General features: G+C 42.4%; 1 protein-coding gene across 3 annotated transcripts in view; it reads right to left on the bottom strand.

The window, feature by feature from the left end:
- Nucleotides 1-13,589, bottom strand: part of nos1 (nitric oxide synthase 1 (neuronal)) — a 67,137-nt gene extending 53,548 nt beyond the window's left edge. For 2 of the 3 annotated variants that reach the window (XM_046346741.1, XM_046346742.1), the window contains exons 1-3: nt 13,428-13,589; nt 6,000-6,767; nt 870-999 (exon numbers count right to left, since the gene is read on the bottom strand). In XM_046346741.1, the coding sequence (XP_046202697.1) occupies nt 870-999; nt 6,000-6,736 (867 nt within the window). In that variant the 5' untranslated portion in view covers nt 6,737-6,767; nt 13,428-13,589. Of the gene's footprint in view, nt 1-32; nt 134-869; nt 1,000-5,999; nt 6,768-13,427 lie in introns of those variants that run through there. The other variant, XM_046346743.1, reaches the window with a different exon arrangement.
- Nucleotides 13,590-17,136: the final 3,547 nt, after the last annotated feature.

The raw sequence follows: 17,136 nt of genomic DNA, 5'->3' as shown, positions 1-17,136 counted from the left end.
CAAAGACCTAAATGGAGGGGACCTCAAAATACCTAATTTGGAGAGGGCCAAATCAGAGGAGAAAGATGAATCAGCTCCCTCTGCAACCACAGCTGCACACATTCATTAATTCCTTCGATCATGTCTCTCCATCCGGCCTCATTCACTACGAGAGCAGGGGGCTCAAGCAGCCCAGCCTACGTCACAAGTGGGTGGATCATGGGACCATGTGCGGATTATGACGCAAACGTGCATGTGTAGACGCGCACACACACACACACAACCCAGACCCCTGGCTCTCTCTCTCCAATTACAACCTGACTCTCCATATCAGACGTGTAAACTGGCTTTCATGCTCTGTCAGCTATCAGCCGGAAGGATCGAATGCCCAGGTGATGAGATCTTGAGCCAAGAGGGGCTTTGCCTTGTTGTTATGATACACATTGACCCGCATTCACAGTCACACTCGTAGAAAGCTCTAAGAGTTCCAAGAACAAGGAACACACAATATATAGATTAGGGGGTTCTAGACGCATATGTCATGTGCGACTCTAGAGGGATCGCCATGGGCTAGCATGCACTTACACACACATATGGGAGGATAGGCTTTCACAAGCGGGTTCACTCGAAAGGCATGTAAGTACACATTCATAAACATATGCACACACTTATAAAAAATGGTTCCAAAAGGGTTCTTCGGCTGTCCCCATAGGAGAACCCTTTGCGGTTCCATGAAGAATAGTCTGTGTAAAGAGTTCTACCTGGAAGCAAAAAAGGGTTTTCCCAAAGGGTTCTCCAATGTGGACAGCCAAAGAACCCTTTGGGGAAAAAAAGGTGCTAACTAGAACCGAAGAGTGCACACGCACACAAACATAGTTGAGTGTTTTTACCTCGTCCTTCTCAGAGTAAGGGTTGGTGAGCACCGTCTGCATGTTGTTGTCCTTCCTCCACAGGTCTTCACACACACTGTTCTTATCAGACGCCAGCTGGGGTGACATACCATTTCCCATACCAAGGTCCCTGCAAGGCACATACAGTTCCGTGAAAGGTAGGTGTGTTAACATCTGGTATTAAAACCCACTATTTACGTCTTCACTTTGAGAGACGAGATCAAAACATAGATGAAATGCTCCCTTGAACTAAATCAAAAACACTGAGAACTTGCCAAACAATTGCTTAACATACTCATTTACTACGAATACAGTGACAGTTGCTGTGGTGACAAACATATAGAATAGAAACAATAACCAAAAAGCACTAAGAGAAACAATTCCACTAAAACAACATACAGAGGAAGTATATCTAACTAAGATCTATGGGCAAGCAGAACTACATCGAACATCTGGGTCTTTCCATGAAATTAGTCTCTTTCGATATGTTAAGTAGAAATTATGCACCAATATTGAATTGTAAAAGCCTGCTAAATTAAGTTCCATTTAATATGGAAAATGTATACTTTTTATATGAATAAAGACTCGTTAAAGTGCAAAAATTATGCATTTTGTTATGTACCTCTGACTTTCTACTGTAGAAGATTTTAACTCACTTAAACTGGAGAAATGTTTGGGTTTTCACTATCATTGTAAGGCCCTAATTATTTTGGTTGCTTTGACATTCATTTCTGAAGATTATTTATTTCATTACGGATTCATTTCAGGCTAAAAACAAAAGAAACCTCTCCCTCATTTTAAGGTCAACCCTGTTACGTGGACTGAACTTTAAATGTTTTACATTGAGCATCGAATAGTTAAATCAGTGTAAAAGTAGGCGAGCTGGTTCTCGTCTTTTTGGCCATTTCCTGGTGTTTTGTGGTGGAATATTTAGTGGATTACCCATAGATACAGGCTGGAAATGTTAACAATTCATTTAGATTTTTTTTGGTGAAGCCTGCATTACACATAAGATTCCATTCCGCCTGTCGCAAGATAATTTATGGCTGATTTAAGAAGAAAAGTCAAACCTGTTACTTTATTTGGCACTTAATATAGTAAAAAAAATATGAAATGTAACTCGTGATGGGAAAACATGTTTATTAAGTTGAACATGTGCTATTCATGACAGAGTGTTAAAATTAACAAATTACACTACCCAAATGGGACTCATTTCGTGGAACGACCCATCTATGTCCAAGCAGAGATTAGATAGACGATGGGTTTTTTCATAGCCTTTGTGTGCAGTGGAAACCCCATGAGACGTGAATAATCACAGCAGCAAACTCATCGGCGTGTGATTTGAGGTTTGCATTGCTTCACAACACCCACACATCTCCTCTCTCATGAGCGCATGTCCACGCTAATTGTAAATCTTCAGTCGCACGTCAGATCATTTCTCTCGCCCTAAAACACACCACAGGGCGCCAAACAGTCTCTCCCTCACACTGCGTACAATTAATTCCTTCAATTTGCTAAACAACCATATTCATCGCCTCCACAATTCTGTAGACCTACTCAGAAACAAAAAAAAACTAGAGTAGTTATTATACATTGCATTCCGAAAGTATTCAAACCCCTTTTGTTATGTTACAGCCTTATTCCAAAATATATTACGTTATTTGTTTTTGACAATCTACACACAATACCTCTAATGACAGAGTGAAAACCAGGTTGACATTTTCACACATTTACTCAAAACAAAAAACAGAAATACCTTATTTACATAAGTATTCAGACCCTTTGCTATGAAACTTGAAATTGAGCTCAAGTAAATCCTGTTTTCATTGATTATCCTTGAGATGTTTCTACAACTTGATTAGAGTCCACCTGTGGTAAATTCAATTGAATGGACATGATTTGGAAAGGCACTCACATGTCTATATAAGGTCCCACAGTTGACCAGGCCATTAGGTCGAAGGAATTGCCCGTAGAGCTCAGAGACAGGACTGTGTTGAGGCACAGATCTGGGGAAGCGTAACAAAACATTTCTGCAGCATCGAAGGCCCCCAAGAACACAGTGGCCTCAATCATTCTTAAATGGAAGAAGTTTGGAACCACCAAGACTCTTCCTAGAGCTGACCGCCCGGCCAGAATGAGCAATAGAGGGAGAAAAGCCTTGGTCAGGGAGGTGATCAAGATCCTGATGGTCACTCTGACAGAGCTCTCGAGTTCCTTTTTGGCGATGGGAGAACCTTCCAGAAGGACAACCATCTCCGCAGCACTCCACCAATCAGGCCTTTTGATAGAGTGGCTAGACGGAAGCTACTCCTCAGTAGAATTCACGTGAAAGCCAGCTTGGAGTTTGGGGATGTATTTCCGCAGCAGGGACTGGGAGACTAGTCAGGATCGAGGGAAAGATGAATGGAGCAAAGTACAGAGAGATCCTTGATGAAAACCTGTCACAGAGCGCTCAGAACCTCAGACTGTGGTGACGGTTCACCTTCCAACAGGACAACGACCCTAAGCACACAGCCAAGACAACGCAGGAGTGGCTTCGGGACAAGTCTCTGAATATCCTTGAGTGGCCCAGCCAGAGCCCGGACTTGAACCCAATTGAACATCTCTGGAGAGACCTGAAAATTGCTGTGCAGCGACGCTCCCCATCCAACCTGAGAGCTTGAGAGGATCTGCAGAGAGGTAATTAGATAAACTCCCCAAATACAGGTGTACCAAGCTTGTAGTGTCATACCCAAGCAGATTCAAGGCTGTAGTCACTGGCAAAGGTGCTTTAACAAAGTACTGAGTAAAAGGTCTGGGGGAAAAAAAGGGTTTTTGCCGGTGTACTGTGTGTACATTATTGAGGGATTTAAAACAATCTAATCAATTTTAGAATAAGGCTGTAATGTAACAAAATGTGGAAAAAGTCAAGGGGTCTGAATACTTTCCGAATGCACTATGCATAGTTTGTCATTGACTCTGACTCAATTATATTGTAGTGGGTTTCAGGGTGTTATTTTAACGAACCTAACGCAATGGTAAATCCTAGCGCTATACTGTAGGTCAAGGGTGTGTTAGAAATATTTGTGGGAATTATGAGCGCATTAGAGAAAAAGGGCTGGCTTTTGATGAATAAATAAGTTTGAAGCTTGACCTCTCACTGGCCAATCAGAACATGCTCCATGGCACACACAAAGTTCAAATAGTGTATTTACTTTTATAATCAACTACAATTTCGAACGTTAGTCCGCTAAATCCTAGGTTGTTAAATAGGCTACAGAAACCAAATATAGGCCTATCCCATCTTTGCTAAATACATTGAACATGTTTTCAGTCCACATTTTTCTAAATAACTGAATGGCTTCAGTGTGGAAATATATTGTTAAACAGAGCATTCACATTGATATAGGTCCTAGGCCTACTTTAAATTGTGTTATAGCGGAGCCATGGATATCCCAAACGTTAATAAGCAAGAGAATGAATAATTTAAATCAAAATGAAACAAACTTGTTTTAAATAGGCCATCAAAATACTGTTAGGCCTACAGGCACCATAATTGCTCCCTGTGGGTATATACCATTAAGGCAATGCTGACAATGGAAGGTTTTACCCACGTTAAAACTTTTCACAGAAGCTGGACAAAGATCCAATATAAAAAGAAAATATCCACTCACCGTTATACTGCTCCCAAATATAAATGTTTTATAAACATACTGGAACCATGTTACAGACCACATTCACACGGCCCTAAATTCCATTGCACGCAAACTGGAAGTTCTCATCATAAAACCAGGATGGTGAATAACTTTGGTTTTTAATCAAATGTAATTAACCAACCTTCGTTATAGCCTTTAGGCATACGTCAAGGGTAGCCTACGGAGGGTTTTAGTTTTTAAAATCATATGAAATGGAAAACAAGCAATTGTTACATGAAACTACGTTCTAAATATAAGGTCAACCAGTATCATCTTATTGCATGATGGGCATATGGACACATGTAGCCTACATGGATTTATTTGTTATTTTTTTAAATGTACCAACCACGTTACCTCTATGACCTGCTTTACGCTGGTCTTAAATCTCCCAACATGCGCTGCATGAAATTCTCAGTTTTGCGCTTGTTTTCAAGGCCACTTCAGATATTGCTACCCCTCCCACATCAACGCAAGCAAGCTGATATTAGACAGGTAAATTGCTGAACCTGGTGCGGAAAACGCCAGAGCGTGCCGAAATTGCAAACTAATGCGTTTGGCACTTGCGTCGCTGTAGCACCAGCCGAAAATAGAGCCCTAAGCGTGAAAACAGCTTTTGGTAAATAGCTCTAGTTAATATGCTGTTCTATTTCAATTCAACAGCTATCAACTTATTAGCGAGATGATACTGCGCAAATAGTCAGAGATAACAGTGAAAGCCTGCCCTGAGTCAATACCGCCATTTCATTTTCTATAATCCTTCACCTCTATTGGGTGCTCTTTGGAGAGCCTCTTTAGTGATTGAGCTTTGCAGTGTCTGAACGTCATCATAACCCTAACAAGGAAATCAGGTTAGCTTGCCAAATCTTTCCCGTCTCAAATGCCAACACGTTTTCAGTCTGCCCTTCTAAAATACAGGAGGCATTTCAAGCTAATTTGTTGTTAAGTACCATAGCTCATTTATCAACCACAATAGAATTTCCACAGTGCTTTGTTTTGAGGTAGACTTAAAGTACATTTTTACATCTGTTTTCCAAAGATGCTATGATTAATTTGAGGATGTGAACCAGCAGAGCACACATAGGGGGTTGACACAGTGCTATTGATTGAGGTACTGTATGTACCATGCTCTCTCAGATTTTGATTGGATACATGTACACAGGAGGTGTAAGATGTCAGTGTCTACAGTATAATCACTACTGCAGGCCTTTGAGTGGGTTACAGTCAACAATAGGAACTCTCCAAAGAAAATAACCACAAGAATCAGATGGATTAAAAGGTTTCAGTCACAGACCAATTGCTCCCTGATGTGAATAGAAACAAACACACTAGAAATGTAGAGATCTATAATTAGCCTGCAGTAATATTCTCATTATACCATCTAACCAACTAACTGATCACTGTGTTGTGGCGTTGTGATGTGTATGTATGTACGGTCGGGTTCAATAGGTCAGCTCACCGGTCCACCTGCACCTCAGCGTCCCTGCGCTCTATGGTCCTCTGTTCCTCTCTGTTGATCTCCCTCTTACTGTTCTTGATCAGCTGCAGCACCGGCTCGATCTCCTTCAGCATGTCGTTGTTCTCCTCCACACCGTTCAGAAGCAGCGCCCCGCAGCCCCTGTCTCTGAGCATGGGATCTTGGGCTGCGATCAGTGCCTGCACCCCTCCCCTCTGGACCATGGCCTCTCTGTGGAACGGGGTCACCGAGGGGGAGGACAGGTTCTCGATGGCCCTCAGCTGCTGTGGGTCCTTGCCCCCCTGCCCCGGGATAAGGGGGCTTAACGGACAGCAGCGCTCGTAGGACTTGGAAGCGGGGAAGACTGGCCTGGTGACCCTGACGGTCCTCTGATGTCCATCCCCAGTCAGGGTGGTCTCCAGGTGGGTGGTGAAGCCCTCTGGGCCCCGGAGGATGAGGACAGCGTGGCTCTCAGGGGACACATTCTTCAGGGTCTCCAGGGCCCGCTCATAGCTAAGGTCCACCAGGGGCTTGTTGTTGACTGCCAGTACTATGTCCCCCACCTGGACCAGGCCACACTCTTCGGCAGACCCGCCCCGGATCAGGTCGGACACTATGACGGGCGGCTTGCAGACGCGCTGCTTGACAAGGAAGCCCAGCCCACCCACCTTTCTCTTGAAGAGACGCACCGAGATGATGTTGGGCTGCAGCTGGCACACTGTGGGCTCAGACTCCTGCATGGTGTCTGGCGGTGTATTTCCACTCAGGGATCTGTAGCATACAGAAGAAGAATTAATGGGAGTGAAGTCAAGTTGTGTTAGTAAAAGAGGACATGGACTTCACTTTGTGATCTGTTTGATAGTGTGTTTACAGATGCCGATGTGAGTCATCATAGAAACAGGATTTTACACTGAACATTACAGTCTTCGAGTCATTTTAGTTGTGGAAATAATCCAGTATGTTACCGTCTGGGCCTGCTGGCACATATTGACTTCTTGTCAATCCCTTTAAATCGCAGTCTGTCTAATTGAATGAAAACTGTAGCTATCAATGACTTGTAGGGGTATTATTGTACTAATGATCTGATCCTGGATCAGTAGTGAACTTCTACCTATTCGATTTCTCTCCCTGCTCTTCTGGATGTGTTGTAACATACAGTATTTCAGTTTCTGATTGACTGTTAAGTTCTTAGCTGTAAGGTTGTTGTGTTTGAGCAGTGGAAAGTGCTTTAGACAGTTTGTCACAAAAAAAATATCAAACCCTGGTAACGTTGGCTATAGTCGTGATCTGTTTGATATAATAACATATTTATTTTCTTATCTATTTAGAAATAGTGAGTAAGATAAAGGCCTCAATGCAAGATGACTCATCTTGTTTATAGCGATACCCTCGTCAGACAGAAAAATCATACGTTTGTATGGCTATGCAACTCTGAGCTGAGTGAAAAACAGCAGACAACATTGCACGGCAGATGGGCTGGGTTACAAACCACTTTCAAAACATAGTATACATAGTTAGCAGTGTTCACCACACTTCTCTTTTATTTTTCAAATGCTTTTCAAAATGTTCCAATTGGCTACATTTGTATGACTGAGGTGAGGTGACATGTCCTTGTGGGTGGTAAAGTATCAATAATTTTTTTTTTTTAAATGAGAGCACCAAGGACAGCTCCCTATGGCATATAACCAATCCAGCACCACGGACGTCGCTCATTATCCCTTAATGTATTACAATTTCGTTCAGGGTTCTCTAGCTTCACGTAACCATTTTTTAAACGTTTAAATATTTTGACGAGTATGTATTGTTTGTAACCAACGGTATCATAAATTTAGTGTTAAATGTTTCTTGAAAATTACAATCACTTTCCCAAAAATGTAAGTTAGCTGTTCACACGCAGAAATGCCAGACATTGTCTATCGCTTAGACAAAGTGAAAGAACCAGAAAGATCAGTGTTTGTCCACTGGAATTATTTGAAGTTTGGTTCTTTTCATTATTTTTTTATATCCTGCCCATTGGGGAAACCAAAGAGCACTTGTTCGACTGCTCAGTTCATATTCCCCCAGACACAATGAAAACTCTTCATGGCAATCCCTGATCTTCCTACTTCTCCTCGATCACATTCCCAAATACAGGTGTGCCAAGCTTGTAGCGTCATACCCAAGAAGACTCTATGCTATAATCACTGCCAACAGTGCTTCAACAAAGTACTGAGTAAAGGGTCTGAATGCTTATGTAAATGTGATTTCAATTTATTTTTAATAGATAAGCAAGAATTTCAAAAAAACTGGTTTTGCCCTGTCATTATGGGGCATTGTGTGTAGATTGAGGGGGGAAAAACTATTTTATACATTTTATAAGGCTGCAACTTAACAAAATGTGGAAAAAGTCCCGGGTTCTGAATACTTCTCAAAGGCACTGTACATACCCTAGGCAGAGGTACTCGACCCTACGAGGTCCAGAGCCTGCTGGTTTTCAGTGCTCTCTGATAATTTACTGAACACACCTGGTGTCTCTGATTAGAGGGGAACAATGAATAAAAATGCACTGCAACTGGCTTTGAGTTCCAGAGTTGAGTTTGAGAGCACAAGGCTATGGTGTATATAGTTAGCACCAGTGGCCATGCAACCTAAAGTTTGTTACTTTTATGCAGCAAGTGCATCTTCCTATTGCGCTAATTGCGAAACACGCATCCGTTTTCTGATTTTTTAAAACAAAGCTTTGCATGTGTAGCAAAACGGACCCTGGATATCCAAGGGAGGTGACTGGTGGGAATGAGGAAGACCCGTGGTTGTAGAAAAATAGTACTTGATTTATTGTAGATGAAAAGTACTTGATGTATTAGAACTTGATTTATTGTAGACTTCAGCAAACAGGACGTGACTTGACAAACAGTTGTCCATAGCAGTAACATCCAGGATACAAAAATGACGGAAGACGGCGAGTCTAACCTCAGCCCTTCAATAGGGTTTCTACTGCAGGTAAGAGTAGGACTAAATGCTAAACAGCATAACTAGCGATTTCAACTCTCAACAGAGCCCAACTCTCCCCCTCACTGGGACTAAAGAGTCTACCAGGACATCTAAAATCAACTGCAAGTTCATAAAGGATTCAACAAACATTGTAAAATTGGGCTCAACCCCAAGGAGAAGAAAAGGACAGCATGTAGTTAAAATATATATATAAATATCGTAGCACCTAAACCACACCCATAATGATTCACCAATGAGAATGTACATTTAATTAGCCAAATGTTACATTGTTAATTAAGACCAGGCAATCCTATGGAAAAACATGATTTAAGTAAAACACATTCATTACTTTAAATAACCATATTTAGTCCAGTACCCTATAGTTTAAAAGACAGTGCTACATTAAGTAGAACATGATTAGAGATAGTACTCAGAAACAAAGCTTGGGTGAGCTGCTCGCTAATTACCTAACTCACCACACCTGGCATCAACCTAAGCAATCAACTTGGTAGCAAACATTTAAGGTCAGGTACACCTAAAATGGAGGATAACTATGCATGGCAAGGGACTAGTGCACTTTATCCAAACCACACATGTAAATAAACTCAGCAAAAAAAGAAAAGTCCCTTTTTCAGGACCCTGTCTTTCAAAGATAATTTGTAAAAATCCAAATAACTTCACATATCGTCATTGTAAAGGGTTTAAACCCTATTTCCCATGCTTGTTCAATGAACCATAAACAATTAATGAACATGCACCTGTGGAACTGTCGTTAAGACACTAACAGCTTACAGAAGGTAGGAATTTAAGGTCACAGTTATGAAAACTTAGGACACTAAAGAGGCCTTTCTACTGACTCTGAAAAACACCAAAATAATTATGCCCAGGGTCCCTGCTCATCTGCTTGAACGTGCCTTATGCCTCCTTGCAGCATGCCTGAGGACTGCAGATGTGGCCAGGGCAATAAATTGCTATGTCTGTACTGTGAGATGCCTAAGACAGTGCTACAGGACGGACAGCTGATCGTCCTCACAGTGGCAGACCACGTGTAACCTGCACAGGTTTGGTACATCCGAACATCACACCTGCGGGACAGGAACGCACAATCCCTCCATCAGTGGTCAGACTGTCCACAATAGGCCGAGAGAGGCTGGACTGAGGGCTTGTAGGCCTGTTGTAAGGCAGGTCCTCACCAGACATCACCGGCAACAATGTCACCTATGGGCTCGTTCTGTGCATGATTTCCTGCAAGACAGGAATGTCAGTCTTCTGCCATGGCCAGCGAAGAGCCCGGATCTCAATCCCACTGAGCATGTCTTGGGGTGGCAGGGTAGCCTAGTGGTTAGAGTGTTGGACTAGTAACCGAAAGGTTGCAAGTTCCAACCCCCGAACTGACAAGATACAAATCTGTCATTAACCCACTATTCCTAGACAGTCATTGAAAATAAGAATTTGTTCTTCTGACTTGCCTAGTTAAATAAAGGTCAAATAAATGTCTGGGACCTGTTGGATCAGAGGGTGAGGGCTAGGGCCATTCCCCCAGAAATGTCCGGGAACTTGCAGGTACCTTGGTGGAAGAGTGGGGTAACATCTCACATCAAGAACTGGAAAATCTGATGCAGTCCATGAGGAGGAGATGCACTGCAGTACTTAATTCAGCTGGTGGCAATGTCAGATACTGACTGTTACTTTTGATTTTGACCCCCCCCTCCTTTGTTCAGGGACACATTATTCCATATCTGTTAGTCACATGTCTGTGGAACTTGTTCAGTTTATGTCTCAGTTGTTGAACCTTGTTATGTTCATACAAATATTTACACATGTTAAGTTTGCTGAAAATAAACGCAGTTGACAGTGAGAGGATGCTTGCTGAGTTCATAACTTTTTACAGATCAGTGACTGAAATAAGACTTGACTTTAGCTATATTTATTAGATTATACAGAAGCAGGACAGGACAACCTTCTTTACATGCAGCTTGAGGTTTAGGTCATGGTCAAGGTTTCTGGCCATAGGCTTTACATTAGTGGACAAATGACCAAGGTTATTTACAATCTGTGTTCTAGCAAGACGGGGGGGGGGGTCAATAAAACAACCTTTGATTTCTTATCATTGAGCTGGAGAAAAATGTCAGTCATCCGACATTTGATGTCAGCAAGACACTTGTGAAGGGTATAGTCTTTGGGTCTGATTGGTTAATAGAGCCGTGTGTCATACGCATTGCAGCGAACTGAACGTTATGATTGCGGATGATGTCACCAAGGGAAGCATGACAGATAAAAAGGATGAGGCCCAGTCTGACCCCTGAGAGACACCATAGTGAAAAGGTGCTGGGGACCCTACTGAACCACCCATGCTCACTGAGAAACGTCTGCCACAGATATGACCTGAGCCAGTCGAGGGCAATGCTGGAGATTCCCACTCACCTCTCCCAGCCGGTCAACAAAGATGTTAAGATCAAGAGTATCAAATGCGGCACTGAGATCAAAATAACTAAAATAGCGCATTCACCGACAGACAACAGAAGATCATTACTGACTTTCAATAAAGCAGAGTTCTTGCTTTGAAGTGAGCAGAAGCCCGACTGGAAGTTGTTCATACTCAAATAAGCCAACTATTGCTAGAAAAAAACACATTTTTGTAAAATCTTAGATTTTAAAAATTTTTCAAAAAGACATTTGGAGATAGGTCTATAATTACTCCGTGAGGAGGGGTCTAGATTGGGCATTTTAAGGAGAGGTTGAATCACAGCAGTGAGGGAGCTATTTACAATAGAATGTTGGGGACAACTGTAGGCATGATGGGGCGGTAAGGTAGCCTAGTGGTTAGAGCGTTGGACTAGTAACCAGAAGGTTGCAAGTTCAAACCCCCGAGCTGACAAGTGCCCCCTGACCAGAAATGATGGTATGGTGCCGGCTACTGTCAATCTGGGAACTATTAATTTTGTACTTTTCTGTAAAGGATCGTAATAACTGTCGTTCTGCCCCTGAATAGGCAGTTAACCCACTGTTCCTAGGCAGTCATTGAAAATAAGAATTTTTTCTTAACTGACTTGCCTAATTAAAATAAATAAACTGTTAGTCATCTTGAAAGGATCACTTCCAAGAGGCAGGAGGTCTTTATGGGAGCTACAGTATCAAGGAGAAACTCAAAAGGATATTTGAGTGAAAGGAAGCAGTAGTTGCCTCAAGTGCCCCCTGACCAGAAATGATGGTACGGTGCCGGCTACTTTCAATCTGGGATCTAATATTTTTGTACTTTTCTGTAAAGGATCGTAATAACTGTTTGCAGAGGTCAGGGCTGTACCACAACCGGCCGTGATTGGGAGTCTCATAGGGCGGGCCCAGCATCATCCGGGTTTGGCCAGTGTAGGCCGTAATTGTAAATAAGAATTTGTTCTTAACTGACTTGACTAGTTTAAAAAACGTTCAATTAAAATAAAACAGGTCACGCTCAATTGTTGTAATCAGAATTTTAGAATTGTGGGAGTTTAGAGAACAATGTGAGAAGTAGTCAGCTCTTGCATCTTTTAAGCGGCAATCTGTAGTTCTAACAATGAAAAATAATCACCCCACCACTAGATTGGTAAAAAGCTGAGGGATGGGGCTGGAGAAATGTAACCACTCAAACTCATGGACAGAGCTGTGGATACAAGGACTGAACATTCATGATATCAAAATGATAGTGTTACCATGCTTTGAGGCTATACAGCCCTCAAACTCAACTCTGAAACCGAAAGCCAGATCCACTGCGTTTCCTTTCATTGTTGCCCTCTAAATCAGGGACTACATTAAACCAGGGACTACATTAAACCAGGGACTGATTTAGACCTGGAACACCAGGTAGGTGCAGGTAGAACAGAAGACCAGCAGGCTCCAGACCTTGTAGGGTAAGAGTTGAATACCCCTGCTATACAGATTTGTTGTTTTTACATGTACATTGTTTACAAACAAAGGAGAAAAACAAGCTTATATTTTTGGTGCTGATGTGGTACAACAGTTCAACTAAACTCACAAGGCACATATAAGTTATATTCGTCAATAATCAATGGCTATACAGTATCATTTAAGTCTAAAAATGTATGTAGCTACTGCAGATTGCCCCTTTAACCGTAATTTCCTCATCCTTCCATGCATGTTCAGATGTTCTAAATTCACTTTTTTTAAAGGCACAAGTGTGATCATTTAATCAAGGTGAGACTTTGGCAGACAGTTTATTATTGGATTTAACTGGTGCCACAGTTCAAAGTAAATATTGTCAAAGTAATGCGCTATCCACTATTTTTGGAAAGCTATTAACCGACAAAGAAATAAACAGTAAGACTGAGCAGTTGTTACATTCGATTTGACAGTATATAATGTGTGAAACAGCAACGATAGTGATGCATAATCAACAGCACTAAACCGTCATAAAATGCGTAATTTTCTGTATGGTGCGTTGTTTGAATAATTCAAGAAACTCACCTCAGAGAACAACAAGTTCACTTGCACAACGAACTGTTGCAAATACAAGTGACAGATGAACTCCTCTCGTGCGTATTCGTTGTCCTCGGAATCTGCACACACAGGTTGTCCGCTTCGCTCGAGCTCCTCAAGTCCCACTTGTGTGCGTTGTCTCATTAGAGTCGCGGCATGCCTGTGCTTCTCTGCGCGCCAGGGTGCCGTATAAATATGGAGCACGAGAGACACTGTGACGAGCGCAGATTGGGTCGTGCGCGGGCATTTATACCCTGGTCGGTGTAGTTTCCACTTCTTTAATCACCAAACTACACTAGTCCCTTCTGAGTACACACGTCCCACCCATTGCAAATGTTATTGCCAATATTTGTATTTACCCACATGTTGTTTACTCCATTTTAAACTTCAAAACTTGACTTGTGTGTAGGCAATATAAGGAGATTGCTTAATGGCACCAAAATAGCAATTCTGCCAATTGTGTGGCCCATGCCCTTGATATCAATTCGTGAAATTATTTTAGACTACATTTGCTTGCATGTGTTATATTAATTGAAATGATTGATCAGGACTATAGGTTTATGGCATTTAATAGCCAGTGGGACACTTGTATGTACTATTGGTACCTTCATGACAACTGGGCACTCAGATAAAAACGAGGTCAAATCATGACGTCATGACTTTGGAATTCTGAGTTGGATGACATTTTCAAAAACGATTTTTCCCAGTCAGAGCTCGTTTTTTTCAGAGTTCTCAGTTGTCTTGAATGCACTGAAGTTGGAATTCAGAGATATCCGAGTTCCCAGTTGTTTTGAATGTGGCAAATGTTCAAAATTCCTTGCACAGATAAGTGATGTCATTGCCAATGTCAAACACACACACACCACAACCCTGTTTTTTCCTTATGTGACACAAACTTAACCTTTATTTCCAACAATAGCCCACTGAAGGATCTCCTTGGAATAGGCAAAACAATGCCCTTAGCCATCAGTTCACATTGGAGTAGAGTAACTAAAGAAAAAGGCTATACTTACAAAAGTTGCTCTGGATGAGAGTATCTGATAAATTAATTAATGTAATCTGTTTGTATATAAACTGCCTCGGTTGGCTCTCCAATTATTTTTCCCTGTCCAATGTTGTTATCTGCCCAGGTAGAGGAGAGGCCATTTTGACCTCACAGATATAACAACCAATTAAAGAGGAAATCCTGTGTTTGAAAAGGTGACGTGAAGGTGGGTTAGCGTCACCTTCACGTTAGATAATGATACAGATTTCACCAGTCATGGAGTTCCTTGACATTGAACTCCAATCATATTTTGTGACTGGGGTATAGTTTTTTTTAATTCTCAGGCAGTTACTCTCCAGGAATACCCAGCTGTCACAGTGTTCAAGGATGTCAACCCTGGTATTTAATGGTAAGAGACCAGGATTACATTTCAGTTCCTTTCCCTTCACTCAGAAGTGTCCACTCATTCACTCCCCCTCACAGTTAAAAGCATTGGGTTGGTGCAACCACAGCTAAAGAGTGTCCTGTGTGGATCACTTGGTAAAGCATGGTGCTTGCAAAGCCATGTTTGTACTCACCATCTAAGTCGCTTTGAATAAGAGCTTCTTCTACATTACTCAGATGTTAAGGTCACTGCTGTCCACACTGACTAGCAAAGCATATGGGACAAAGGATGCTGTATGCATTACTGCCTGCCAATCAGCATTGGCCTTTTGACCCAACTTGCTCCCTAGCTGTCAGATAAAAAGAAATGTCACGACAGGCCTGATGGAAACAGCAAATTTGTCGTTAAACTTTCCGAATGTCAACAAAGAAAAGAAAATATGCTAGACAAGGTGGGATCTTTTTGCATCTGTAAAATTAATTATGCAGGCCTCCTGTATGGTGCAGCAGTCTAAGGCACTACATCGCAGTGCTTGAGGCGTCACTACAGACCCGGGTTTGATCTCAGGCTGTGTCAAAACCGTCAGTGACCAGAATCCCATAGGGCGGTGCACAATTGGCCTAGCATCGTCCTGCTTAGGGGAGGGTTTGGCCGGGGGGGCTATACTGGGCTCATTGCGCTCTAGCGACTCCTTTTGGCAGGTCGTGCGCCTGCAGGCTGACTTCGGTCATCAGTTGAACAGTGTTTCCTCTGACACATTGCGGTGCGACTGGCTTCTAGGTTAATGTATGTTGTGATATGTTGTGTGGTCCTTCCACTAAGACTCGGGAAAGAATGCAGTTTATTAGGCTACAGATGAAATAAGTTTTGATGAACTTCACAAGGTGGTGAACGTGCACGCCACAGGAGGACAGGCTCATAGTAATGGCTGGAGCAGAATTTGTGGAATGGTGTCAAATACTTCAGACACATACGTGTTTGATGCCATTCCATTTGCGTTGTTCCAACCATTATTATGAGCCGTCCTCCCCTCAGCAACCTCCCGTGGTGCACGCAGTGATTGATGCTCCTTTCCAATAAATATCGAGGGATTTATTCTGGAGACATGATGACCGATGCTTGGCTGCCTTTTGACAAATAACAATTATCTTTCTCTTTTGTCCATAATTTCATGCCAGTGTTTCCCAAACTCGTTCCTCGGGACACCAGGGGGTGCACGTTTTGTTTTTAGCCCTAGCACTACACAGCTGATTCAAATAATCAACTAATCAACGAGCTTTGATCGTTTGATTCAGGTGTGTAGTGTTAGGGCAAAAACCAAAACATGCACCCCTTGGGATCCCGAGGACCGAGTTAGGGAAACGCTGATGTAGACTATCCGATCTGCGAGCTGTTGGCTAGAAGGCATGTGCCAAGACCAGAGTGGACACGTTCACAATGTACTGTAACCGTTTTATGTTTGCTGACAAAACCATCAGTAGAGTTCAAAAAGTGATGGAAACCCATTTAACTTGTATTCTTTATTTGGTACCTGGGAATTTAACTGTAAAGGGTATGTGCACTACATCATCACGCACAGCCTTTAATCCGAAACAGGTCAATTTGATGGAAATACATCTCTGGTGGAAAAATTTGTATTTATAATACTTGCATGAAAATCTGTCGCCAGTTGGATAGAAACCCAACTTATAAGTCTGGTACATTTCTGTGCTGCAGTGAAAAACATAACACTCTCACACACAAACACACAAACACACTGACACTCAAACACACATCCTGACACCACAGGAGGTTGGTGGCACCTTAATTGGGGGGGACGGCTCATAGTAATGGCTGGAACAGAATAAATGGAATGGTATCGAATTCCTTCCATTCACTCCATCCCAGTCATTATTATGAGTCGTCCTCCCCTCAGCAGCCTCCTGTGCCTGACACACTCAGCCTACTTCCCCGGCCGTGTCATTATGTCAATCACTTCTTGCTTGAGTGGTACCATCTGCCCTCTAATAAAGCCACGCGCCGCGGATCACTGTGCAAAGCCCCCGCTTAGCCCCACCAGCCGCCCGGCTGCTGGGCCTCATATCACATCACTAGAGTTAAGACTCACCAACTCACCAGCCAAACTAAAATTACATCTGTTACTTTTTATACTCACCCTATTCACCCCTGCCACCCTCCTTTTTGGAAACCAAGCCAGCGAGGTCTTTGGAATATTGACAGAGAGAGAGAGAATGTGAGAGAGAGAGATTGAGGGTGTGTGTGTACGTTCATAGGTGTGTGCAGAAAGTGATGACAAGGGGGTCATTTTTGGAGGGAGGGTTGCGTCA

The sequence above is a fragment of the Oncorhynchus gorbuscha genome, linkage group LG04 (genome assembly GCF_021184085.1).
Source record: "Oncorhynchus gorbuscha isolate QuinsamMale2020 ecotype Even-year linkage group LG04, OgorEven_v1.0, whole genome shotgun sequence".
NCBI lineage: Eukaryota > Metazoa > Chordata > Actinopteri > Salmoniformes > Salmonidae > Oncorhynchus > Oncorhynchus gorbuscha.
The sequence above is the reverse complement of the archived record's forward strand: the minus strand, read 5'-3'. Positions and strand labels throughout refer to the sequence as shown.